Genomic DNA, 25,603 nt, shown 5'->3' with positions numbered 1-25,603 from the left:
CGGGTTAGCAATGGGGCTTGCCTGCCATCTGCTGTTCAAATAAAAGATAGAATGTTTAAGAATAAATCCTTGAACAGACCATGGCCAGTTCAAACACTCTGTGGGAGTAACAGTTCTCAAAGCAGTAAAGCTGGCATTAACTACAGCTTCACATACTCTGGGAGATAAATGTTCCTGTTTGGTGAGCCTCTGTGCTCATCTTCATTAACCTAGTAGCCTCCAGATGTTTTGGACTACAACTTCCATCAGCCCCAGCCAGCAAGGATGGGCTTGATGGGAGCTGTGGTTCAAACACAGCTTCAAAAAAGCCGTGTAGAGCACCAGGTTGCTGAGGGCTGCCCTGTGCTGTTTTAGCAACTTAGCACAAGCATGGCTCCCAGTAACAAAGACCCAAGTGGCTACAATTGTGCTCAGCAGTAGTTGGTAAAGCAGTCCAAACAAGGAAGCAGCCATCTCCCTTTGCAGTAACCATCAGGAGGAATTCCCATCACTAAACACCAGAAGGTAGTGATTGTGGAAGCAGAGGGTGCTTCAGTCAGGGCCATGCAAGCATGTGGTCCTAAAATTGGCTAGCCAATTGGCTCACTGACAGCAGCCTGGTAAAGGATGGCTAGCCAATTGGGAATCTCATGCCCCTACAACCACTTTCTGATGCCCCTGCACACACTGGACAGTGGCAGCTCATGCTTGCCACTAAACAAAAACCCTACTTCAGCGAGGGCACCAAATAGATCTTAGACTTGGAGCCAGGTTCACTTCCCTAGGAAGAGCATTCCAAAAATGGAGAGCCACTGCTGAAAAGGTCTTTTCTTGTGCTGTCTCCCTCTGTACCTTCCCCCGAATGGAGTCCTCTGAGAAGGGCTTCTGAAGATGGCAAGAGGGTCCCGGCAGGTTCATATGGGAAAGGGTAGTGGGGTCCTGAGCTATATAAGACTTGACAGGTTAAAATCAGCCCTTTGAATTTGGTAAGGAAACCAAGCACAAGCTAGTGTAGATGGACCAGTGTTGTAAGCTTGGTCCTCCTTGTCATAGTTATAAGTCTGGCCACCAAATTAAGCTTCAGCTTCTGAACTATCTTCAAAGTCAGCCCCACATAGAATGCATTGCAGTAGTCTAGTCTAGTACTGCTATAAACTGCCTTTTCCCATGCATGTGGTGTTACTAAGCCACACAGCTACGAGCACAAGAGTCTCCTTTCCCCCGTATCTTTGGAGATATACATTTTATATCAAAATAAAATTGATAGATGACGGACTTGAAGGCTAGCTATGCAATCCACCTCTGACTTATACATGGTTAGTCCAGTCTGAAATGTAGGGAGAATTTACCAGAAAGGGAGACTGAGGCTTTTCTCGGGACTTTCATTTTGCAACGACACTTTACAATTAGCTCTGGATTCAGAATGTCACTGTGGCATTGTCTACAGTAATACCGTGCTCTAGACAACAAAGGAAAAGAAAAATCATCTGGATTAAATTTAACAGGACTGAAAATAGTCAGAACAGTTATTTGTATGTATGTATTTCCTTGTTTATTTGTGCATTGCATTGCATTCATATCCTACCGTTTTCTCCAAGGAGCTCAAGGTGGTGTACATGGTCCACCCCACCCCACATTTAGTCTCCAAAGCAACCCTGTGAAGTAGGTTAGCCTTACAGGCAGTGCTTACAGGTCACCCAGTGAGCTCCCAGCCAAGTGGAGATTTCAACTGGTAATTTGAACCACTCTAAGAATTGATGCTTTTGAATTATGGTGCTGGAGGAGACTCTTGAGAGTCCCATGGACTGCAAGAAGATCAAACGCATCCATTCTTAAGGAAATCAGCCCTGAGTGGTCAATGGAAGGACAGATCGTGAAGCTAAGGCTCCAATACTTTGGCCACCTCATGAGAAGAGAAGACTCCCTGGAAAAGACCCTGATGTTGGGAAAGATGGAGGGCACAAGGAGAAGGGGACGACAGAGGACAAGATGGTTGGATAGTGTTCTCGAAGCCACAAACATGAGTCTGACCAAACTGTGGGAGGCAGTGGAAGACAGGCGTGCCTGGCGTGCTCTGGTCCATGGGGTGCTCTGGTCCATGGGGTCACAAAGAGTCAGACACAACTAAACGACTAAACAACAACAACAACAACCCCACACCTGGGATGCGGGTGGCGCTGTGGGTTAAACCACAAAGCCTAGGACTTGCCGATCAGAAGGTTGTTGGTTCGAATCCCTGTGACTGGGTGAGCTCCCATTGTTCGGTCCCAGCTCCTGCCAACCTAGCAGTTCAAAAGCACGTCAAAGTGCAAGTAGATAAATAGGTACCACTCCCACGGGAAGGTAAACGGCATTTCCGTGTGCTGCTCTGGTTTGCCAGAAGCGGCTTAGTCATACTGGCCACATGACCCGACCAATAAAGCGAGATGAGTGCCACAACCCCAGAGTCGGCCATGACTGGAACTAATGGTCAGGGGTCCCTTTACCTTTAACCCCACACTGGCAGTCTTTTCTTTTGTTGTTTTGTTTTTGCCTGCTTTTCAACATAGGTTCACAATGCATGATAACATTTTTAAAAAGCAACCATAAAACTCATTGAAAATAGAAAAAGTAAGAATTCTTGAATGCTTCCAGAATATGTGCACCTCAACCTATTTTAATTTTCTAAATGCTTCCAGAATAAAGTTTCTGTTTTGGTTTTTAATATATTTCATAAGGCTAGTTGTATGTGGAAAACAGGTGATAATGAAAAAAATGTATCTAGCTGTGTGTGGCAAGGGAGGTGAAAGAGATAGTTCTGAACAGTCTGGACAAAAGTGTCAAAGGAATTTGACTTTTGGGAAAGCGACAGTTAGGGAAATTAGGCCAGGGGGTGGAGAGGAGGGAGAAGGAATGGTGGGTCTTGTGAGGAGGAAGAGAATGTTATTATAAATTTGTGAAGTGCATCGGATGAGGGGAGATTGGAATCAAAGTCCTGGGGGTGACTATGGTGGACAAAGATGGAAAGCTAGGGGGGCAGAATGCTTTGTAAGGTACAGGTAGAAAGGACTACAATGTTGATTCATTTTATGGGAAAAGATACAGGCCTGTAAGAATGTCATATTGTGGAGAAAATTACTTCATTTCACCTTTCCCAATTCTGGGAATAGCAGTGAAATGTGTGTGGGGGGGGAGAGAAATGGCGGTCAGGCGTGTCATTCAGGAATGTATATCCTTATATGGCTGGTGTGGGAAATCTTTGACCCTCAATATATTGCTGAATTCCTATTCCCATCATCTCTGGCCATTGACCATGCATGCTGGGCTGATAAGAGTTATAGTTCAGCAACATCTGGAAGACCAAAAGTTCCCCACACCTAATATATGTGTTGTGCATGAGTCAAGGCTGTCTTTGTGTTGGGGGAGGATATGTGCATTTTGTTGCATGTTTTCCCTGACAATATGCCTTTTGTAGCTTTTTTTTAAAAAAATAATGCAATCACAAAATTTGTGCAAATTTCAAAGGGCAGAATTGTGTGGGTTTGCATATTGTTTGGAAACTGCAAATTAGGTAAGTTCACATTTAAATGTGAGATTCATCCGCATCTGTTTTCACCTGTATATATAAACGATGAGAGTTTCCCTTCTTTGGTTGTGAAACACAGCACAAAATAACACTGTTACAAAAAACACCTGCCCAATGTTTGACATCCACTCCAATGTTTAACAACTTAGAATACAGTTCAAATATGGATGCAAGTAATTAAAGAAATTACCTTCTGAGTTGCACTGCAGATTTGGCGATGAAAAAGCCCATTGTGTCGAAATGGAGTTTAATAATGGAAGGTGGATTGATCAGGATGCTATTGTAAAACAGTTTGAGAACAACAAGAAATGTCATTTAAGCCTCCCTTAGTTTACTGTTTAAACATTTGTATTAAATCTGTACAGCTGCTACATGCAGAATCAGAGACTAGGAGGTGATGGGGAAAGATGATCTTTAGGGCAAATGGAGGGTGCAAATGCAGATTTGTCCAGGATAACTTGAAGAGCTTCCCCAATTTACTGAATTCAGTGTCTCCAACAAAATAACTCCAATATTCTATCCTGGTGACCTACTTCTTCTATGGAAGGCAAATATTTACATGAGCAAAAAAAGAGAGAAAAGTAGAGAAGCCTTAGCAACTAATCTGATTGTTCCATCTGCCGAGTGGGGTGACTACTCAATGAGCCAAACAAAGCAGGCAGAGACTGAATTGGGTTTAAATCAGGGGCAGAAAACCTGTTTCCTCCAAATGTAGTTGGACTCCAACTCTCACCAGGCCCCTGCCAACACCAGGGAAAGATAGGATCTGTAGTCCAGCAAGGGGCGTAAGTACCCCATCTCTACTCAAAGTAAGTGAATCTGCTATCACATCCAGAGTTTCACCACTTGAATTCCCTACATAGGCATTAAACATAGAATCATAGAATTATAGACTTGGAAGGTACCCTAAGAATCACCTAATCCAACCCCTGAAATGCAGGAACATGCAGCCATCCCATACAGGGATTGAACCTGAAACCTTGGTGCTATCAGCACCATGCTCTAACCAACTGAGCTATCCAGGCTGACATAATGGAGTGGTGTTTTGCCTTTTCAAAAGCTCGCCCACACTTCCGTTTGTGTCACCCCTGAAAAGACCCACTCTTTAGTGATAGATCAGAATAAACGGCAATCCAGGGCAAGTCCCGATTGCAATTTGCTCCAATTAAACTCTAAAAAGCAGTTTTCCCTGGAGGAAAGCAGTGGGACAAGTATGGATAAGTCCTATGGGCTTCTGCTGGAGATAAGAAGAAAAAATTGTTTGGGAGGGGTTATGTTGGAAGAACAAAGATGCTTTAGATCTGATGCTAGCAGAGTTGGGGCAATTTTGTAATGTACAGCCTCCCCTTGGCATGGCTACTCTGAGGCCCAATGTGGCTCCCTTGTCCCAGTTTATCTATACATAAGAAGAAGAAGAAGAGTTTGGATTTGATATCCCGCTTTATCACTACCTGAAGGAGTCTCAAAGTGGCTAACATTCTCCTTTTCCTTCCTCCCCCACAACAAACACTCTGTGAGGTGAGTGGGGCTGAGAGACTTCAGAGAAGTGTGACTGGCCCAAGGTCACCCAGCAGCTGCATGTGGAAGAGCGAGGAAGTGAACCCGATTCACCAGATTACGAGACTACCGCTCTTAACCACTACACCACACTGGCTCTCATATTTCTTCCTCTGCTTTTCTGTAGTCTCACAGCAATCTGTCCTGCTCAGGTCCTAGGCAGGTTGCTCTGGCCATGGTGACATTCCAACCCAAAGATTTTAGGACATCATAGTTAATCCTGCTAAATGCAAGAAGTTCAGAAGGATAGGTACCCACCTATTTCCTTGCATGCCAGATCGAAACTCGATAGCAAGCAGCATGAGATCCAGCTTCAAAAAGCACAATCTAAGAAAGAGATTAATTTGTGTTATTGACAAAGGAACAAGCAAGTGAAGAAAGGAGGGGAATCTGGGGGATTCAGAGTAGCAACCATTGTTGAAAACTGTATCAGTTCTTAAAACCTGCTGGAGACATTTGCGCAACAGGTAAAACACAATGTGAGTGAGCTGTCCCATGAGCTCTACTTGGGCAAAATGATTATTATGCATGAGTGAAGAGCGAGACCATGTCATCACACACTAGACCCATCCATTGGCTTGCTTTGCTTACAACACAAACCCCTGGATGGAATGAGGCCCATAAGCAACAAGACTTCTGAATACCAGTGGCTGTGAAGCATGAGCAGGGCAGTGTTGTTGTGCTCATGTCATGTTTGTGGGCTTCCCATAGATATCTGATTTGTCACTGTGGGAACAGAATGCTGGACAAGAGGAGTCTGGTGTGACCCAGTAAAGATTTCATGTTCTTACTAATCAACTAAGGCAGAGGTAGTGGGAAATCCTGGACTTACTGGGCCACGTCTTTGAAGGACATGTCAATAAAATCGTTGGATAGAAGCTGAGTCATCACTTTATAATCCTGGCCTTCTATTTCATGTAGGTGCTTATTCAAAGTGATCAGTTTCTGTAACAAATATCATCATTGTCATCATCATCTGGCCAACTAACAACATCTAACAACTAAGATAGATGAAATGCACTCTGATTTTATAAGTTTGTTGTTTGCTTGCTGTTTTAACACTTTGATTTCACTGTCAATTTCATAACACTATTTTTGTTGTTGTTTAACTGCTTCAAGAACATTACTGTACCATTGATATAAATAGATATAACACACATTTATTTTATTAAACCTTGTTCTAGCCTTGTCACATTCAAATATATATGACCACACACACACACACACCGTATTTTTGAGTGTATAAGACTATTTTTTCCTAAATTTTTGAAGTTTAAAATAAGAGGTCGTCTTATATACAGATAGTGCATAGTGTATTTTCTTAAGTTTGGATTAAAAAAAATAGGGGTCATCTTATACATGGGGGCGTCTTATACACAGAAAAATATGGGGTGTGTGTGTGTGTGTGTGTGTGTGTGTGTGTGTGTAGAGATATATACACACACAGTATATATATATATATACACACACAGTGGTACCTCGGGTTAAGAACTTAATTTGTTCTAGAGGTCTGTTCTTCACCTGAAACTGTTCTTAACCTGAGGTACCACTTTCGCTAATGGGGTCTCCCGCTGCCGCTGCACTGCTGGCACACAATTTGTGTTCTCATCCTGAAGCAAAGTTCTTAACCCGAGGTACTATTTCTGGGTTAGCGGAGTCTGTAACCTGAAGCGTCTGTAACCTGAAGCATACATAACCTGAGGTACCACTGTATAGTAATATATATTTGATCATATCTAACTATCGCCATATATATTTGATGGTATCTATCACCATCTGTTTTGCCATTTGAAGTACTGAGGGGAAGATTGGCTGGTGTCTCATACCAAGATAGGCTGTGCCCATGTTCCCAGGATGTTGAATGTATGAAGCATATTTTATTATAATGTAGTCTGTATAAACAAGTCAGACAGCACCTAATCAATCCAATGTTAACAGAACAACCTGGAATTGCTGGCTCTTTGCATGTCAATGTTCTTCTCGAGAATTAGATTGATGCTATTACACAGGCTGTAGCAAAATTCCTCTCAGGGGCAGTAAAAAATCAGAAATCAGTATGTATAGGCTAAAGCTCCTCTGTTGCCTAGCAAGGCTGAACTTACACCTTAGTAACTGTTGATATATACTATTGTTGCACTGTGTACGTTGAGTCTACAGACAGCAAAAAAGCTGTGTGTGTCTATAGTGATACAGAGATATAAGGGGGAAAGTGAGGGAGGACAGCAAAGATGTGAGGGGTGTGTGTGTGTGTGTGTGTGCACGCGCACATGTGTGTGCAATGTAATATACTGCCATGCATTATTATATAAACTGGGAGTTGCATTCTGATCTACAGTGGTACCTCGAGTTACATACGCTTCAGGTTACAGACTCCGCTAACCCAAAAATAGTACCTCGGGTTAATAACTTTGCTTCAGGATGAGAACAGAAATCGTGTTCTGGTGGCGTGGCGGCAGTGGGAGGCCCTTCTTAGCTAAAGTGGTGCTTCAGATTAAGAACAGTTTTAGGTTAAGAACGGACCTCCGGAATGAATTAAGTACTTAACCCGAGGTACCATTGTACAAGTAAGTTTGGGAGTGTCAGGTAAGGAGAGTCCACTGCAAAAAGCAGACCAAACAAATTCCTTCTGCATCCCTAGCTGCCTTCAGGTATCTAGAGGGCTGCAGGTTCTATGGAGAATCACCCTAGCCTATGGTGATGTCCAAACCTGTAAAATATATATCTGTTATTTATTTAACTGTAAACAGTGGAACAGCTGTACTGATAAATCTGCAGTAAGGAATGCTCTGGTTAACTCAACACCCATTAAAGAATTGGAAAATGAATTACCTTGGAGTCTTCCCTAATGAACAGACTGGTCAACAGAGTAGTCAAGCCGGGCACCACACAACTCTGTGCTATTAACGCAAGTTTGAGCTCAGCAAAGCAGATTATACTATCCCCTCTCCTCCAGTCCCAGTTGGGGATCTTTGGAAGGTAGACCTGTTTCAGGTGAAAAAGCGGGGAAATGTGGAAGTATGAGAAACAGCAGAATATTAAGTTTCCAATTAAAACAGACAAGCAGGAGGACTATGTGGCCACTAAGGAAGTGACACCCACCCTGGAAGGCTGTCAAGAAAGGAATGTGGCTCTCAGGCTGGAAACATTTTCCCACCACTGGTTTCTAACCATATAGTTTTACATTCATTTGCAGCATTTTGTTGGTGTCTGAGTCACTAAGGCATCACATGACACTTTGGAACAACCTCACTTCAACTTGGGATGGTGACTGAGACATTCCAAGAATATCTCTGAGTTACCACACTTTGGCTTAGGATTTGTGATTTGTCTGAAGCTGATATACACCACAGATAAATAGATAGCCCAACCTTGTTAGACGACTGGATGATCTGTATTATGACTTTGGTGTTTGGGAAGTGATTCTTGATGGACAGTACCCTGCATGAAAAAGAAAATAGTTGTAGTTCCAGAACCATGAATCCCACCCACCCACAGAATCAGAAGAAATGAATCATGTTCACTAACACATTCTACTCTGAATGTTCTGCTTCTGAGATCCATGCTGAAGGTATTTTTAATTATTTTTTTAAAAAAAATCATAAGCCAATGTGAAAACTAAACTTATCATTGGAAAAATTAAAAATTGAGAGAAACTAGGATTGATAGACTTCTCCATGCTTAATCTTGATACAGTATGTATTATACAGATGACTGAGACCCAGTTTCCACTAATGTATTAAGCCTAAATCTCATTTCAGCCACTCCAAATTGCAGGTAGTGACTTACATAAAGGAATAGCCCTCCATTAAAAATATTCTTCTCAGAAAGTAAGGTTTTAGCAAATAAAATTGGTAGATCAAGAAGATGGCTATGTTCAGAGTTTTCCTTACAAATACCTAAATAGATAGATGCATTCACAACTGTGTAATTCTCCACAAGCAATCTAATGTGATTCACTCCACACACAGGTGTACTAGAAGTAGGCCTGTATCTGCTCTACATAAAAACATGAAAAAGGAATCTGAAAAGCAGAGTTTAGCTCTAGAAAAACCTACATATCACCTGGTCAGTAGAACTATTGTTCCTATTCAAAAAAAATGAAAGAATAAGCAACCTACAAGACAATTTTTTAAGATGGTTTGGGTTTATGGTTTTAAAGCTTTACCAACGGAACTTGTTCCAAAACAGACACAAAACAATCAATGTTACATCCAGAAAGTTGTATAAAATCATGTTTGTCTAAGTATAGGTTCAGCTTCTTACAAATATAAAATAACTATGATCAGAGTTAAAAACAAAGCTCTGTCTTTCTTGTTGCCTGCATTCCAGCCTAAGGCGATGTTTACCTGAAGAGAAATCATTATCTCATCCTTTGTCCTCTGTGGCTTTCAGAAAAAGAACAACTCTCATCAAAATGGCTATTTGCAACTGAATAAGTTTTTCATGTGATCTAAAATTAAACACCACATGAGAGAGCAGAGCAGAGATACTTTAACAGTTAAACACTAACCCATGAGAGAGCTTTTCTTTAACTCCTATGGCAATTCCCATACCTCTTTAGCAATACGTAGAGAATCATTTTCTATTTCAATGCACAATTAAACTATTATACTTAATACTATCCCCCCCAGCAACCCCCCCATCTTACCTCATGATGTTAGTAGTATCCTCGATATAGGGGTTGGCAGAACATGTGTCAGCCAAGATGAGACATGCTTCAGCTTTCCCCATCTATTTCCCAACAAGAGAAGAGAGGGGAGGCTAGAAGTAAGCTGGCAGCCTAATCTTATTCATATTTACTCTAAAGTAAAACTGTGTTCAGCTGGGCTTAGGCCACCCATACATCTGAACAGGACTGCAGCTTCACCTTTGTACAAGCACCGCTGTTAATAAAAGTCTGGCTCTAATCTGAGCTAAGCATGACTCGCAAATAGGAGTTGCTCTCTGCCCTTATCAACCCTCCCACTATCAAAAATTCTTCTTGCTTCCCCTAAGAAAAGGGATTGGGGAAAATGTCATCCTCTCCAATTTGATACTCCATTCACAGGCAGCAGCAAATTGGAAAAAGCACATTTTGGTGATTTTCTTTTCTTTTTCAGGGGAGGAAAAAATATTGAAATTATTTCTCAGGAGTGAAGCCTGAGGTCTTCTCTGCTTTTCTAAATTTCCTCCTTGATTTTAAGCTTCACTGCTACATCAGAGCTCCCCTCAGTAACCTCAGGCTGACAACCCCTACAACCTAATGGGAGGGTGTGATAGCACTTGGTGTGTGTGTGTGTGAATGTTTGCTTCCCGACCCTCCCTCCATCAGTTCACATAATCCAAATTCAGCTCAATTGTGCAATACATTAAAGAAACAAACGCTCATATAAAGAGAATGGTAAGTTGCAAGGGCAAATATCTGTAGTGGGCAATTGTGAATGTTTCCCAACAGAATAGGGTAGGAATGGGGAATGTGTGGCATTCTGGAGGTTGCTGGAATCCAACTTCCATTCTTGTTGGTCACCGGCCTACTAACTGGGGCTGATGGGAGTTTGAGTGTAACAACATCTGGTGGGCCAAAAATTCCTCATCCTTGGACTAGAAGAAGCTGCCAAATAATGGATGAAACCATTGACCTACCTAGCTAAGTATCTACACTGAATCAGCAGCCACTGCCACTACAATATAGTTATAATAACTATATACTGTGCTGTATATATTGCCCCTTAGGAACAAATCACATGCTTTGGTTTAGTTTCAGTTTCCATTCTGGCTGTTGACAGTTGTTGTTTTTATGCCCAGGCAGGAAACGTTATTCCATGGTTTTAATAAAGTTTTCAACCCTTAGTTACTGGATGTTCGTATAATTACTACTCAAGCTTTGCAGGATAAATATTGGGGGGAAGTTCTGCTCATTCTGCATTCCTTTTCAACTCTGCCCCAGACTCACAGGGACTTGGGGTCAACTCAAAATGGAGTGTTACTTTCCTAGTGCAGGAAGATTCTTTCCAACTCAAACTCAGTAAACACCTGCAAATTACAAGCAGGGCTGTCGCTCAGTAGTATAGAATCAGGTTGGCACATAGAAAGTCCCACACTCATCTCTGGCATTTCAAAGTTAAGATTGGGAACCTCAACTGCTGAACTCGGTGAGCAATTGTCTGACTTGGTATAATGCAGCTTCCTATATTTCTATCATTTCTTTGGTTCTGCAAAAGAGAATTCACAGCTAAGGCACTCTCCCATTAGACTCTGTTTGTGAAGAAGAGGAGGAAGTCCTACCTGAACTCTCTGCAGATCTTCAGTCTTCATCACAGAACCTTGGAAGAAAGTGGAATATGCAGCATAACATCTGAATATAGTTTCCAGTTCCAGACCTGGATCATTTCTAGATAGGAGAAATGTATGCAGAGAGAATGAAGGTGTCCATCAATTCCTGAGAATGAATATGTATATATAGGCCTGTGATTCTGTGTCCATGCTTAGAATTTACTAGTGAACTGGTTAAACCAATTCATTTGTGAAGGCGATGGCCTTGGCTGGCCTCATCAGCATCTTAAAGATATGTCTTTTTTTTAAAAAAAAAGGGGGGGAGACAAGAGAGAAAAAAAGAACAAGAAAAACAAAAAAAAGAAAGAACAGTACAATACAATACTGTATATAAACAATACAAAACACAACCTTAACACATTAATCTAACACAATAATAAACAATAAACTAAACAAACCAAAACAAAAACAATTTAAAAACATACATCATACCTTTTCCATATTCTATCTTTCATTCCCTTGTATCATCGACCTCCTCTCACCTCCCTCTTTGTATTCCACTTCCATTAATTGTTTCAGCACTTCCTTTCCATCTTTCTCTATTTTCTATCATATAAATGTCTTAACATATTTTTAATCTTATTTCCATTAAAATTAGTATACTTAAGGACTTCCGGGTTAGCGCCATCGGCAATGGCGGAGCTCCTCTGACTTAGAGGAACCCGCTCCGCGAAAATCGGGTCTTGCCACCGTGGCGAAGGCGGAGACCCTTTAAATATCCCAGGCGGAGGAAGCCTGGGAACGCGGGATTCGGCTGACACCAGGAGCGCCCCCCTACCCACAGGGAAACCCCTTTTTGGGGGCTATGAAGGGATGTGAGGTGAGCGGCGCGGTGTTTTGAATCAACCGCTATTTTTATGGAGTGAAGCCGCACAGCCGTTGCCGGAGAGCGCTGACTTTTTCTTGTGGACAATTGGATTTCAAACAACAACCCGTGAGTAGAACAGGAAATTGGGCTTTTAAAATAATTCAATTTGGCAAGGAACGGGGAAGGTCTAAACAGGAGGTCCACCTCCCCCTTCTGTAAATAGACTGAAGCAAAGAGCTTGTTAACTAAGGTCTTGGAAAGCCCTACGTAAAGGATTAAAACTCCACTAATTGAAACTATTACTTATACCTCCTTTGGAAGCAGGGGAAGCCTGCTGGAGAAGGTAAAATTTAGGAATTGAAGCATCACGTCTCCAAACCCAGGAGAGGTCCGCGAGGAGCCCATCGACGGTGAATAGACAGGTTTGACAGCTGTCAAATTTGACAGCTAGCTGTTAAGATACAAAGAAAGACTTTGTTTCCATTGTCCGTTTCTGCGTTTAAAAAGAAGGAAAGGTAACTGGAATTGCTACTAATTTACTTTTGAGACTTTTGGGACTGTGCTGGAAGGATTGATAAATGGACTGTTTTCCTCTAGAGGGAGATTTGGGACATTGTTACAGAATGCAGCTGGGAAATTGGCTATAAAGATAAAGTCTCTGAGAAACTAGCTTTGACCTTGAACATTTCAAGGATGTCGGTGGAGAAAGTTGTACTGAATAGGACATTTTATCTGTTGGGAAAGCTGCATGAACAGATAGATGCCATGGCTACCAGCGTTAATATCTTGGGAACAAAAGTGGGTATTAGTAAAGAAGTCGACAAGAATCCGGCACAAGAATCTTTCTCAACTGAACAAATTGAAGAACCAGAGAAGGAGAAAGTTGTTGTTAATGTGATGCAAGGGGGAGCTTTAACCCTACAGAGACAATTGGAGGATTGCAAGTTGAAGCCTTACACGGCTGTAATTAGGAGAAGCCAGTTTTTGGAGATGGGAGCCTGGCTTGATTTGGAAAATGAAAAGTGGAGAGATCACCCTATGTGGGGATCAAATAACTTTTGGGATATGAATCTGAGCCAGGAGGGGATCAGAGTTTTGGGGGCCTTTGGACTTGGAAGAAGTGTGAAACAAGATTTGGAATACTTTAGGGGCCCTACTTTTAATTATGGAAATCTGGCAGACTTGACAAGAAGGAATATGACCATCGTTGGGTTGGAGCTCCCCCGAGAACTGCTTTTCAATATTAAAGATTATCAAGAAGATCGGCAGATGGGACATGAAAAAGAGTTAAGAGCCTCGGATTTAAGATCTCCAGGTTGATGGACTGTTGTAAGCTGATGGAACTGTTTGGTAGGGGCCGACATCGGGGAGGGGAGACAGTGAAAGAAAATTGGGAATTTAAAGTGTATATATTGAGATTTATTTATTTTTTAATTGCTTTTAATGAGAGATGGAGAACTCGTGGAATGGAATTTTTATGACCCTAGGGGAAATGTCTTAAGAGAATAAGTTTAAATATATCAGTTTTAATGAGAAATAAGATTAAATAAAGTAAAAGTGGATGGCTAATTGGTGAAAGAGAGAATAGTAAATTATAGCATATTAAGATAAATTATTAGGATAAAAACAAAGATGAAGGATTTGCTGAAATACCTATTTGAACTAGAAAACAAAGAGGGGAGGTGTGAGGAGGTCAAGGAAATAAGCCATAGAAAGAAAATCATGTAAAGGTTTAACTTGTTCTTTTTTTCTTTTTTTGATTGTATGTATTTTCTAACTATTTTTTTTTTCCTTTTTAGCTGTTTTTGTTTTTGTTTTGTTTGTTTCATTTTTTCTTGGAAATGTCTTGTTTTTCTGTATTGTGTTTTTTCCTCTTTTTCTTTTTGTAATGTTTTAAAACCTCAATAAATATTATTTTTAAAAAATAAAAATAAAATTAGTATACTTATTTAAGCTTAACTCCTTATAACATTTCTACTAAGGTCATAAAATTTCATTCCAACATTTCCCTGTCACTCATTAATTTTACAATATTTCTATATATAGACTTTAAATTTTCCAGTCTTCTTCCACCATCTCCTCTCCCCGGTCTTGGACTCTGCCAGACACTTCCGTCCACTCCATACAGTCCATCAACCTGGAGATCTTATGTCCGAGGCTCTTAACTCCTTTCCACGTCCCTTCTGCCAGTCTTCTTCATATTCCTTGATGCTAAAGAGCAGATCTCGGGGAAACTCCAATCTAACGATACTTTTATTCCTTCTCGAGAAGTCAGCCAAATTTCCGTAGTTAAAGCTAGGATCCATAAAGTATTTCAGGGCATTTTTCAAAATTCCTCCAGATCCAAAGACCCCCAGAACTCCAATCTCCTCCTGACCCAAGTCCATGTTCCAAAAGTCAGTTAATCCCTGCATAGAGGGATCTTTCCAACTTTCCTTTTCCAGTCCAGGCCGGGCTCCGATCTTCAGAATCTGACTTTTTCTAGTTTCAGTCATAAAGGGCCTCAACTTGTAGTCTTCAATTTGCCTCTGTAAGGCTAAGGCTCCCTTAAAGAGATGTCTTACCAAAGTGACAATTGATTATGCTTTCAGGAGGGAAGCGTTCCCCGCCACCCCCACTTGGCTGGATGCCAGGTCATCTGATGAAGGAAGACAATAGGAAAGAGGAATTTGTTTTTGGTGTTTGAGTTTTGACTAGGTTGGAAGCTAGTGAGAATGTCTTGACTTTCTAGGCTGTGCTGAATCCAAGTGTATGCCTGGGGGGCTAGGAACCAAATGGGGAGGCAAGGTCTGTTGGAATGTTAATGCTGTGAGACCTTCTATCCTATGCTCAGGTTGTAAACGTGTATAAATAAAACCATAAATGCTACAAACATCATAGTCTCAGTTGACCTTCATCCCAAGGAAATTGAACCCTGGGTAAGCACTGGGGCACCCCGGAGTCTCTCACCACTCAGATACTGGGGTATGTGCAACAATATATAATTGCTTTTTCAGTACAATTCTAAACATCTGCAGTAACACCCTTGGAAGAAAGTGTGTGTGTGTGTGAGAGAGAGAGAGAGAGAGAGAGAGAGAGAGAGAGAGAGCTGGAGCAGCAAGAGTGAAGCAAGTACTAAATCAAGTAACCATTTTGCCCATCCTGAAAAGTTCAAACCCATCATTCCCTTTCAGCAAGGCAAGGTCCCATTGAAAATTAACCAAGAGTATTTTGTTTGTATTTCTCAAGTACTTCCAAGCCTACCTCCTTCTGTCAGTCACCCAGAAAAGGAATCCTTGCTAAAATAAGTGGAGGGGGGTGTCCCCCTACGGTTGGGCCTTTGACCTGTGGCAAAACAGCTAAGGATGTCTCAGGAACTGTGCAGTTGTGTCTTCTTATGAAATGTTACTCAGGTACCAGCTCAGATACTTTATGCATCCATAGGTAAGTGGAGTGGTTTTGGCTGTTCCTGTGTTGCTTCCTCAATAAAGTAGTATGAGATAGGTTTTCTCCCTACAGTTTCATTATGATAGTCAGCCACTTTGCTTGCACCCTAAACATCTGGTGCAGCACTAAAGAAGGTTATCAGATGGGCGGGGTATAAATAAATTATTATTATTATTAGTTCATACAATGCAAGGTACTTAAAAATGGTAGTTGTGTTGCTAGTAGATGCAAGAATTAATGCAATTTCCACTCCAGGAATCTGGATGGTATTGCATTTTTTCCCCATTGAAATCAATGTGATATACTTACTCTCCCAAAAAGACAATCTCAGTGGCAACCTGCCCAGAGCCTGGGGCTAAAAAGTCCCTTAGGAAAGTAGTTACGCTGTGCAGAGTGATATAACCACAGACCACAATATATCTGCAGGAAGAAGAAATGTCCACAGATCATTTTCTTGTCTGGAAAATGTAGCACAACACTTCAAATTAGGAAACTGCAGACCAACGTAGCTGCCACCAAGACAATCCAAATCTATATTGAAGTCTGCTTAGAAGCTTTTGTTAATTAAGCAGTATATAATTCTTAAGAAAATAATAATACAATAAATATTGCAAATTGGGATGTATGCATGTTCACACACAAATATACCCCACTGAATAAATGAGTCTTACTCCCAAGTAGGCATATAGAAGCTCCTTATCTAAATTTGATTGATTTTGCTATTTATCTATTTTAAAAGTAATTGTGTTTCATCAACCAATATCTAAGGTACTTTTTTATTTAATGAAGGGACAAAAGTTGGTTGAAATCTAAAGTTCTGTACTTCACATTGCTCCACCCCCAAACATCTGCATGTAGCGCTGTCAGGCTGGGACTCAACTATGCTTCAGTGCTTTGTGATTTATATGCTGCACCAGAGCATAGAAAACATTATTTGAAAGCAAGATTCTACTGCCCTAATCTACATTCATTTAGAGAAAACAGCATTTCTTGTTCAAATAGCAGGGGTAAAAAGATTTCCCTTGCTCCGTTCCTTTAGTGTTCTGTTGGTTTGATCCACCCTGTTTTGCATTCCTCACGAATCCCACTCTATTTCTGCTTGCTGTGATATTTACTCAGATTTTGATTTTTCAAAAAGTGCACTTGCAGATTGGTAAAACACCATACAAAAATAATCTTGACGAAATTATGTTTTCTTTCATATAATGTATGGCTTTTTATTCATATGATGTTACGTCTAATGATATAATCATTATATCACATATTTAGAGAGCAATCCTATAGTCCTTGGAAAGATGTCACAGAACCCAAGAGATACTGCAGATCTGTCAATGTGCCCTGCATAGAAGGAGGTCTATCCTTGCAGACTACTCCATTGTGGGGGTGAAAACCTCCTCCACATTTGTCAATCCATGCAGGGGCAGAGGAAGGTGGGCGGTGGGGGTGGGTTGCCCCGGGTGTCACCACTGAGGGAGGTGACAAAATGCCGGGTGGCACTCATTGCGGGGCCTGCAGCACGCCCGAGCCACGCGTCTCTCCTGGGAGTGATGTGGTGACTTGGGCACCTGCAGGCTCTGTGCTGCCCAAACAGTCTGCCCACCGCCTCCCCCTCAGCTGTAGGGCAGCTGAGTGGGAGGAGGCAGCCAGACTCCTCAGAGCCCCTGCGGAGTGTCCTGACCCAGCTAGCCCCATCCCGTGGGCAGCTGGCCCCGCCCCTGGTTGCAGGGCATGCACGCCACCCCAGACGCCCGATCGGCTTGCTTTGCCGCTGAATCCACTGTTAGTTCCAAGGATGATAAGAACAAAAATGGATCATTTCGTTCCAGGGTGGATTGGGAAAGGCTATAGAACCACTGGATCCACAGCTCTCCCTCTCTCCTGACATGGTTCCATCACAAGTGGGAAATACAGCAGCCCTGGAATTGGCACACTGATTTCCTTTCTGTTTGGGAGCAATGGGAGGAAAAATTGGTGGGGAGAGGCTCTAAAAGATGAAAATATAGAAAAATGCACACACACACACGCACACACACACACACACGCACACACGCACACACGCACACACACACCCCCTTTTGCTTCTGCCCCATTGGTTTGAGCTCAGCAGGGCTTTGGATTTCACCATTCATGTCCCTAGGATTGTATACCAGCAGTGCAGCTCAAAAGCATGCCTCTTCCTAGCAACATTTTGTTTATACATCTCTATTTTGCCTCAATTTGACTTTCTTTCTTTATTTATAAAATCTCTTTAAAATTCAAAAAACAAAAACAAACCACGTGTGGTTAGGAAAGGGCATTGGGAAGGCAAAACAATGCTCACGGGAAACCTAAAATTCTCTAAGGAAGAGATGGATGGGCTGGAGGGAGAGAACAACTAAACTTAAATGTGGACTAAGTGCTTTTGGAATACAAGTTGTTTTATTGCACTCTTACATTTCAGATAATAAATGTATAATAAAACTGTATACAAAGGAAAAGATTGTGGTTTTCCCCCCTCCATTTACAACTGACACCGAGAAAGGCAGAGCAGGACGCTTAAGAAGACACAAGTGTGCAAAGACATCCCACTGTCTATGTGCCCTACAGTGGCGTAGCGTGGGTTGTCAGCACCCGGGGCAAGGCAAGTAATTTGCGCCCCCTAACCCGTGGATTTGCGCCCCCTAACCCGTGGATTTGCCCTAACCCCAGATGTTGCGCCCGGTGCGGCCGGCCCCCCCTGCACCCCCCACGCTACGCCACTGGTGCCCTAAATTGCTATTCTTTTAGCATCTACCCTTCACCAGCAGGTTCCAGAGTGAATTATAACCATTTAACATTCAATATTAAAACATCTAGAGCAGGTTACAGTCACAGGAAGGGGGGAGGTCCTGAAGACACCTATGTCACGTGTGAATGTCCAGGGAAAGGAGATGTGCCTTCAGCATATGTACAGTATAAAGAGGGTACCAGACACAACCTCTGTGGGGAGGGAATTCCACAACCTAGGAGCTGCCACAGAAAATGCCCAATCCGTGGCCACAGCTCCCCAAACTTATGAGGGTGGTGGAACAACCTAGAAGCACCCACAGAGAAGGAGGAGTTCTTTCAGATATTTGGGGTCTGAGTCATTTAGGGCTTTATAATTAAGGGGAGCACCAGGAATTGGGCTCAGAAATGAACTGGCATCCAATATTCACAACCTCTTACTCAACAGCAGCCAGTATGATCAAGCGATACCAATTACAAAAAACTTTCACATTCCGAGCTGTTCTTGTTGTTTTAGTAATTAAAATAAAGGAGAACTTGAATTTACTCACTTTCTACCTTTCACACCCACATAGGAACCCTTGTGTAGTTTAGTGCTTCCAACAATGTCTACCATTTCAGGCACCAAATTTGCAAAAAGCATCTAGGACAATGGAAATATACAAACTCAGTTAAATGAAATGCCGGGATGAAAATTCTTAAGTAAATAAATAGGAAACCCAAGGACATTTGAGGAAGAAAAAATAAATGTTAGCACTGAGGCTATTATTCACCATACATTTAGAAGTCTCGGGAAGAGCTGCAGCTTGGTGGTAGAACATCTGCTTTGTATGCAGGAAGCTCTGGGTTCAACCTCCAGGTATCAAGGACTGGCTGGATGCTGAGAAGTGGTGGAAGGCACCAGCTGGGGGACCCCCAAGGGAACCCCATGGGGAAGAAGGCTCAGAGCCAGGGGATTGGTGGCGGGACGACGATGCGTGCTCAGAGGGAGAAGAAGGAGCAGATTGGGAGGTGGAAGCGTCAGAAGTAGAAGTGGTAACAGGATTTAGTGAGGAGGAAGAGACTTTGGCAGAGAGCAGTTCAAACTCCAAGGCTGCAGCAGAGACTGGAGAGAAGGTTGGCTAGGAGGCAGCGTTGAGATAGGCTGTGGAAGAAACCAGGGAATTTCCCCTCTTCCTGCAACCAGCTCTCCTCCCCCTTGGTCTCCTAGGACATGCAGAGAAATGAAAAGAACAGAGCAGAGATTGGTTATGTATAGATGGAGTTTGCAACTGCAGGGAAAGACCCTGGAGAGGAGGAGCCTTAGGGCAGGCTTCCTCAACCTCAGCCCTCCAGATGTTTTGAGACTACAGTTCCCATCATCCCTAACCACTGGTCCTGCTAGCTAGGGATCATGGGAGTTGTAGGCCAAAAACATCTGGAGGGCCGAGGTTGAGGAAGCCTGCCTTAGAGAGTGGTGGGAAAGTGGGGAGCTTCAGTCCTCACAGCTACCTCATTGGAGTAAGGCCTGTTGGGAAGAGTTGCTGGAATCACAAGGTCTGTACTCTTCTGATTTCTTTGAAATTAAAGGCACAGACACTGTTTCAACCTATGCTTGACTGACTCCTGGCACCAGGTAGGGTGGGAAGAGACTCCTGGCTGAAACTCTGGAGGGTTACTGCCAGTCAGTGAAGACAATGCTGAGTTGGTCTGATTCAAAAGAAGACTGTTTCCTGCACTTCCTAGTACACGTAAGATGTCATTGACCTGACACACTTAATGAACTGAAATTTCTCAGACAGAAATTCTGACCAAGGTTTTGAGGAAATGGTGGTAGGGAACTCTCCTCTTGAACTCTTTGAGAATCTCAGTCCTCCCCTTGAGATTATTCAGCAATGTGGCCTCCTCAATCATACCGTCTGTCAGTTTGGCAAATGAGTTACTATAGTGGTTTATGCACTTGAGAATTGCTACTTAAAGGTGCCAATGAAAAAAGGCTGTTCTGTAATGCATCAAATTAGGTAGAACTAAAGATCTCAGATACAGGATTCTGAAGAAGACTGTAGAGCAGATTTGAAAGGGCTAAGAAATTTCTTACCAAGCCAGCAATGATGAAAATAATGATGAATGAACGCCCTAAGGAGGTTTTTACCACCACATCGCCATATCCAACTGTCGACATGGTTACCATGATCATGTATAAGCAATCAAAGTAAGTCAGGCTTTGGGAATTTTTAGTATATGCCCAGGGATCACCAGAATTTTCGATCTGTGCAAAAAACAAGAAAATGAATAAATTAATTAAAATAGAAGGAAAAATGTTGTGTAAAAAAAGCATTTCACCTGAAAGCCTGAGCCATTGCAGCCATTGCTTTACGTACCCAATGAAGAAATCCTGCAGCTGTGAGACAAGTGCTGACTGAGACAGCTAGGAGTTTGGACAGCTTGACTGCAGTGCTAAAGCGGCAAGAGAAGACATGACCTGAGTGCCAAAGTGCCAAAGTCATCTCTACTTATTCCTCCTAACATTACTCAGATGGGTAGAATCCCACTTGGGCACCGTACCGCTATCATAAGTAATTCAATTGGAGATAAATATAGATCCATTTATGAATTATGCTTTACATTCTGCTATTTGGCCTGTGGTTCAAACAAAGTGACTAACCACCAATAATCACAACACACTGTATGTATGAATTTTCCCCAAACATACCATTTTCCTCTTTATCTTAATTTCTCTCCAGATTTCAGAGTTCCAGGTTTTCTGCTATTGCATCCGAAATGGCACTAATGCATTAGATTTTTTTTTTTACTGCTCTGTTTCAATTTTCATATGTTGTACAGAGCACATTTTGCCATACCTTTCAGTTCCTGCAGTTCATTTTTTATCTCCCCATCCACTGCATTTTAACCAACCTGCAGTTGTGTTTTGATGAAAAACTATGAAAAGCAATTAATACAACTGTGTGTGCTCTTTAATCAAGACACTTCCTGTGTGTGGTGTTTTACCAATGCACAGTAGGACTCCCAAAGGATATGCAGGACATGTAACAAATGTTGCAGTGCAAGAGTATGCAGGGTTCTAGCAAGCCAGCCATACCCACTTCCAGGATATACCATTCCATCCTTACCCCAGGTTATGCATCCATTCCCCAGTCAGCTAGGATTCTGTGATCACTGAGCATGTTCAGTCCTCAATGGGCCGTTTAGGGTTCCCCCCTAAAGTTGTTGTTGTTTCCCAAATCATAAAACTTTCCCTGACCCTCTGATGCATGGATGGTGCCCTTTTGACTACATAAGAAACCACACTCAGTTAGAAAGCCAGTATCCCCACTCATCCAGAAAATTTGCTGGCTGATCTTGGACCAGTCTCAGGCTTGTGCCAGTCCCAGGAATCATCCATGCTCATCCTCAACATGCTGCTTTTAATCTAAATTGATTCTAGATTCTTGCTGTCCAGGTGAACCAAGAAGGAAATGGGGATTGTGATATTGGCATACACCTATGTGCAATGCCATTGGGCACATGTGTGTTTAAACACACACCTGTAGCCAGGACAAACTGCAGTGTAATGCAGAATTCACCTGCAATGAGCTTTGAGCTTTTATTTTTGGAATGAGACCAGTTTCCCAAGAAGCACTTTTGAGGGGCAAAATACACATTAGATCTGGACTGTGTGCGGACTACATAGATAGTAGTTTCCATTGATATTGAGAATAAAATGTTGTGCGGATACAGCCTCAGATAACGAGTTCTCTATACAGGATTCATGGTGATGTCAGGAGGACATTCCACAAGCACAGTCTTGGAATTTAATTGGATCTACAGAACTCCAAGGATGAAACACTCTAAGTGGCCCCTGACTGCTGGAGAAGTTAGAATCATAGAATCGTAGAATTGTAGAGTTGGAAGGGACACCAAGGGCCATCTAGCCCAACATTATGCGAGTCTGACTTACGCAGTCGTCGTAATCTGGAGAAACTGTAAAATTTTGGGAAGTTCCATCAGTCTGAGTGCTCGCAAGAAACGTAAACCTACAGGAAAGGATGCAGAATGAGGCCTTGTGAATGGGGGTGGGTGGGTGTCCTTGTACTGGTGAGCATTTGTGCATAACCCCTGTTATTATCTGGTCTGCTATGCTTAGGTTGAAAGCCTAAGCTTCCTTACCTAAGTGTAAGTCCCACTGAACTCAGTGAGGTGGACTACTAGAGTATAGCAATGGTTCCTGATAGAAACAGGATTTTGAGGAGAAGAGTTGGTAGTATTTGATGGTCAGCATGCATGTACTGAGTATTTGGTAGTATTTCATGGCTAATTACAGCGTCATTTAGCAGTATGTGCATTGGTTCCTTTTGTATCCTGAAATACAAGGTCAATTGGGCTGATTTTCAGAAAGTTCACATATTTCTGTGTTGGGCTGCACTGTTAAAAAGGCATTCAAATTTGGAGCAGGGAAAGCCTAAGCTTTTGAGTAACTCGTGGGCTTCAGTTGTCCCTCACACAGGGATGTTCCAAGCTGAGGGCGGGGTGTGTCTGCTCCGGGTGCCATTCCAAAGGGGGGTGTCACCCTGGGGTGACAAAATGCCACGCACCCCCCTGAATGTGCACCACACCCCCACAGGTGGCATGCTACGCCCCCTGGGATGCATGCCACACACCCTGAGATGTGCGCTGCTCTGGGTACCGGAGCAGGTTGCTTCGCTTCTGCCCTCAAATCCTGTGGGTTTTTCCTATTGAAAAACCAAACCAAACAGCTCTGAGGAAATGCTCAGAGCTTGACAGGGAAGGGGGGTTCTTTAAGTTTGATGGGCAGATCTAACTTTTAACCAGAACAATTATGTTCTCAGAGCACTCCAGTTACAGCAATTTGTGGAAAGGAGAAGTCTACCATATCCCTCATGGGGGCAGAAGCTTGCTCCAGTCAACCATCCTTGGGGTAAGAGGGTCCTTGGTGTGTGAGTGAGAGAGACTGAGTGGTATTTTCCCTACATTGGGAATTTATGCTGTTTTCTATGCAAGTTAACTGAAATATTGGTGTACTCACCAAGCCAGTTTCTTCCTAAATAGAAAGAGATACAGACCGGAGTAATGGTGAAGAAGTCCACAATGGAATTGAGTTCAACCCAGAAGGTCAACTTGTCACTTGCTGCAAAGAACTAGAAAAACTGCACAAAATCAGATGACACAAGGACCATATCTGTCTAGCTGTCTTTCTGCCCACCCACTCATCCAATATCCATCCTCCCAAACTAGCTATGTACACCATTTCAGGGAGGGTGACTGGGTGAAGTTGCTGTTTGATGCCATCTTCTTGCCTGCTTGCCAGCTGATGATCACCCACCATTTCGCTTCAGATATTAGCCCTTCATATGAAAAGCTAGTACAGAGAAGGTTATTATACTGAATCCTGCATCCTTGACCTCCTATCCTCTACTTATTGTACAGTGGTACCTCAGGTTAAGAACTTAATTCATTCTCAAGGTCTGTTCTTAACCTGAAACTGTTCTTAACCTGAAGCACCATTTTAGCTAATGGGGCCTCCTGCTGCCGCTGCGCAATTTCTGTTCTCATTCTGAAGCAAATTTCTTAACCCGAGGTACTATTTCTGGGTTAGTGGTGTAACCTGAAGCATCTGTAATCTGAAGTGTATGTAACCCAAGGTACCACTGTATATGCTGGAAGCTGCCCAGAGTGGCAGGGGCAAACTAGTCAGATGGGCAGTGTCAGAGAGCAGACTGAGGATTACAACTCCGAAGAGGAATGGTGAGAACCTCCCCCTCTTTCTGCTCTTGACCAGGATCCTGAAGCTGCTCAGGAACAGTGGAGCAGTATAGATTTAGAGAATTTGTTTGCAGAGGGACATGATTCGGAAAACAGCAGCTGGGCAGAGCTGCGTGTGAAACAGTTAGAAGAAGCAGAATAGGAAGAGAGATAACTGACCCCCCTTCTCTAGAGAGTGCCCAGCCTAGCCTATCTCTCCAAGGGCAAGGAGAGCTGATAAGGTTGCAGAAGGCTCAATGGTTGCGAGATCAGGTTGCAAATAGGGGAAGTGACAGTGACTGGGGGGGGGGAGGAGGAAAACTTAATTGGGAGCACCTTAGCTCTGAGAATGGCTGCTGTGTTCTTTTGCTGTGATCATTAAACACTCTTAAACTGGTAAGGGTCTCTAAATGCTTTGTTCTGCTGCTGCTCGTCTAAAGGGGGGAGGAAGCCTGACAAGTGGGGTACAAATAATAAAATTATGGTGATGATTAGTATTTCCAGCTAGGAATGGGGGAGAAATTGAATCCATTTTCATTTTTCCACCTTTTTTTATTTATTTCCATAAAGATTTTTCCTGATTCAACAAGATAAAGGGGCAGAGGGAGAGAGAGAGAAGAAAGAGAAAGAAAGAAAGAAGGAAAGAAAGAAAGGGAAGGGAAAGGAAGGGAAGGGAAGGGAAGGGAAGGGAAGGGAAGGGAAGGGAAGGGAAGGGAAGGGAAGGGAAGGGAAAAAGGTTTCCAATTCTCCCCTTGTTATTTATATAAAAAAGAATTATTCCAATAGATTTTTATTGCTTATAGCTAATGGCCATCACAATACAATATAAGCACAAATCACACAGCTTCAGAACGAAAGACAAATCTACAATGTCCAGATTTTTTTTTTTTTAAAAAAAACATTCCTTCTGGTCAGCATCCTTAGGGTTTGACACTTGCACTATCCATAAAGGTTGCCCTTTCTTGCTGCTTGAGCAAAAAGTGCCACCCTATAACTGATGCATTTATCAACATCTGCCACCAGCCATTTAATCTAAAAAACATCTGGTTGACCTAAGGTGGTCTGAAAGGGGGAGATAAATTTGGGGAAAGAAAAGAAAAAGGGTTTCTGATTCTCCCCCTGTAAGTTATATAAAAAGAATTATTCAAAGCATTTGCCCCACAATAACATCAAACTATTCTACTTTCTACAAACCAGTATTATCTCAATCTCCCAGCCCAAATACTGCGTATTCATTTTCTTTTTCACACAAAAAGTCCAGAAGGGGTTCCCCACCTATGGAAAGTTAATTGGAAATTTACGGCATGTTTTATGTTAAGGGAGAACCTCCAAAAGATGCTATATTGATTGTATTTAACCCCCTGTAAACTTTCCAAAATGTACAAAATGTTCCAAATACATGCTGGAGATGTGGAGAACCAGGTGGAACTCTCTTCCACATGTGGTGGATGTGTAAAAAGATTAAGACCTTT

The 25,603-nt window shown here is 42.4% G+C and overlaps 1 protein-coding gene across 1 annotated transcript in view; it reads right to left on the bottom strand.

Moving 5' to 3' along the window:
- The window catches only part of KCNU1 (potassium calcium-activated channel subfamily U member 1), an 89,831-nt gene that overhangs the window by 52,670 nt on the left and 11,558 nt on the right, over window positions 1-25,603 (bottom strand). Inside the window, exons 5-18 of the mRNA XM_081843272.1 lie at window positions 23,416-23,527; window positions 22,330-22,405; window positions 20,753-20,828; window positions 20,470-20,640; window positions 18,944-19,035; window positions 15,957-16,067; window positions 11,366-11,471; window positions 9,750-9,832; window positions 8,470-8,539; window positions 7,931-8,083; window positions 5,934-6,046; window positions 5,360-5,428; window positions 3,735-3,821; window positions 1,329-1,438 (exon numbers count right to left, since the gene is read on the bottom strand). Of these exons, the coding sequence (XP_081699398.1) occupies window positions 1,329-1,438; window positions 3,735-3,821; window positions 5,360-5,428; window positions 5,934-6,046; window positions 7,931-8,083; window positions 8,470-8,539; window positions 9,750-9,832; window positions 11,366-11,471; window positions 15,957-16,067; window positions 18,944-19,035; window positions 20,470-20,640; window positions 20,753-20,828; window positions 22,330-22,405; window positions 23,416-23,527 (1,429 nt within the window). The remainder of the gene's footprint in view (window positions 1-1,328; window positions 1,439-3,734; window positions 3,822-5,359; window positions 5,429-5,933; window positions 6,047-7,930; window positions 8,084-8,469; window positions 8,540-9,749; window positions 9,833-11,365; window positions 11,472-15,956; window positions 16,068-18,943; window positions 19,036-20,469; window positions 20,641-20,752; window positions 20,829-22,329; window positions 22,406-23,415; window positions 23,528-25,603) is intronic.

This window comes from Podarcis erhardii, assembly GCF_964252035.2.
Source record: "Podarcis erhardii genome assembly, chromosome: 16".
In the NCBI taxonomy this organism is placed as follows: domain Eukaryota; kingdom Metazoa; phylum Chordata; class Lepidosauria; order Squamata; family Lacertidae; genus Podarcis; species Podarcis erhardii.
The sequence above is the reverse complement of the archived record's forward strand: the minus strand, read 5'-3'. Positions and strand labels throughout refer to the sequence as shown.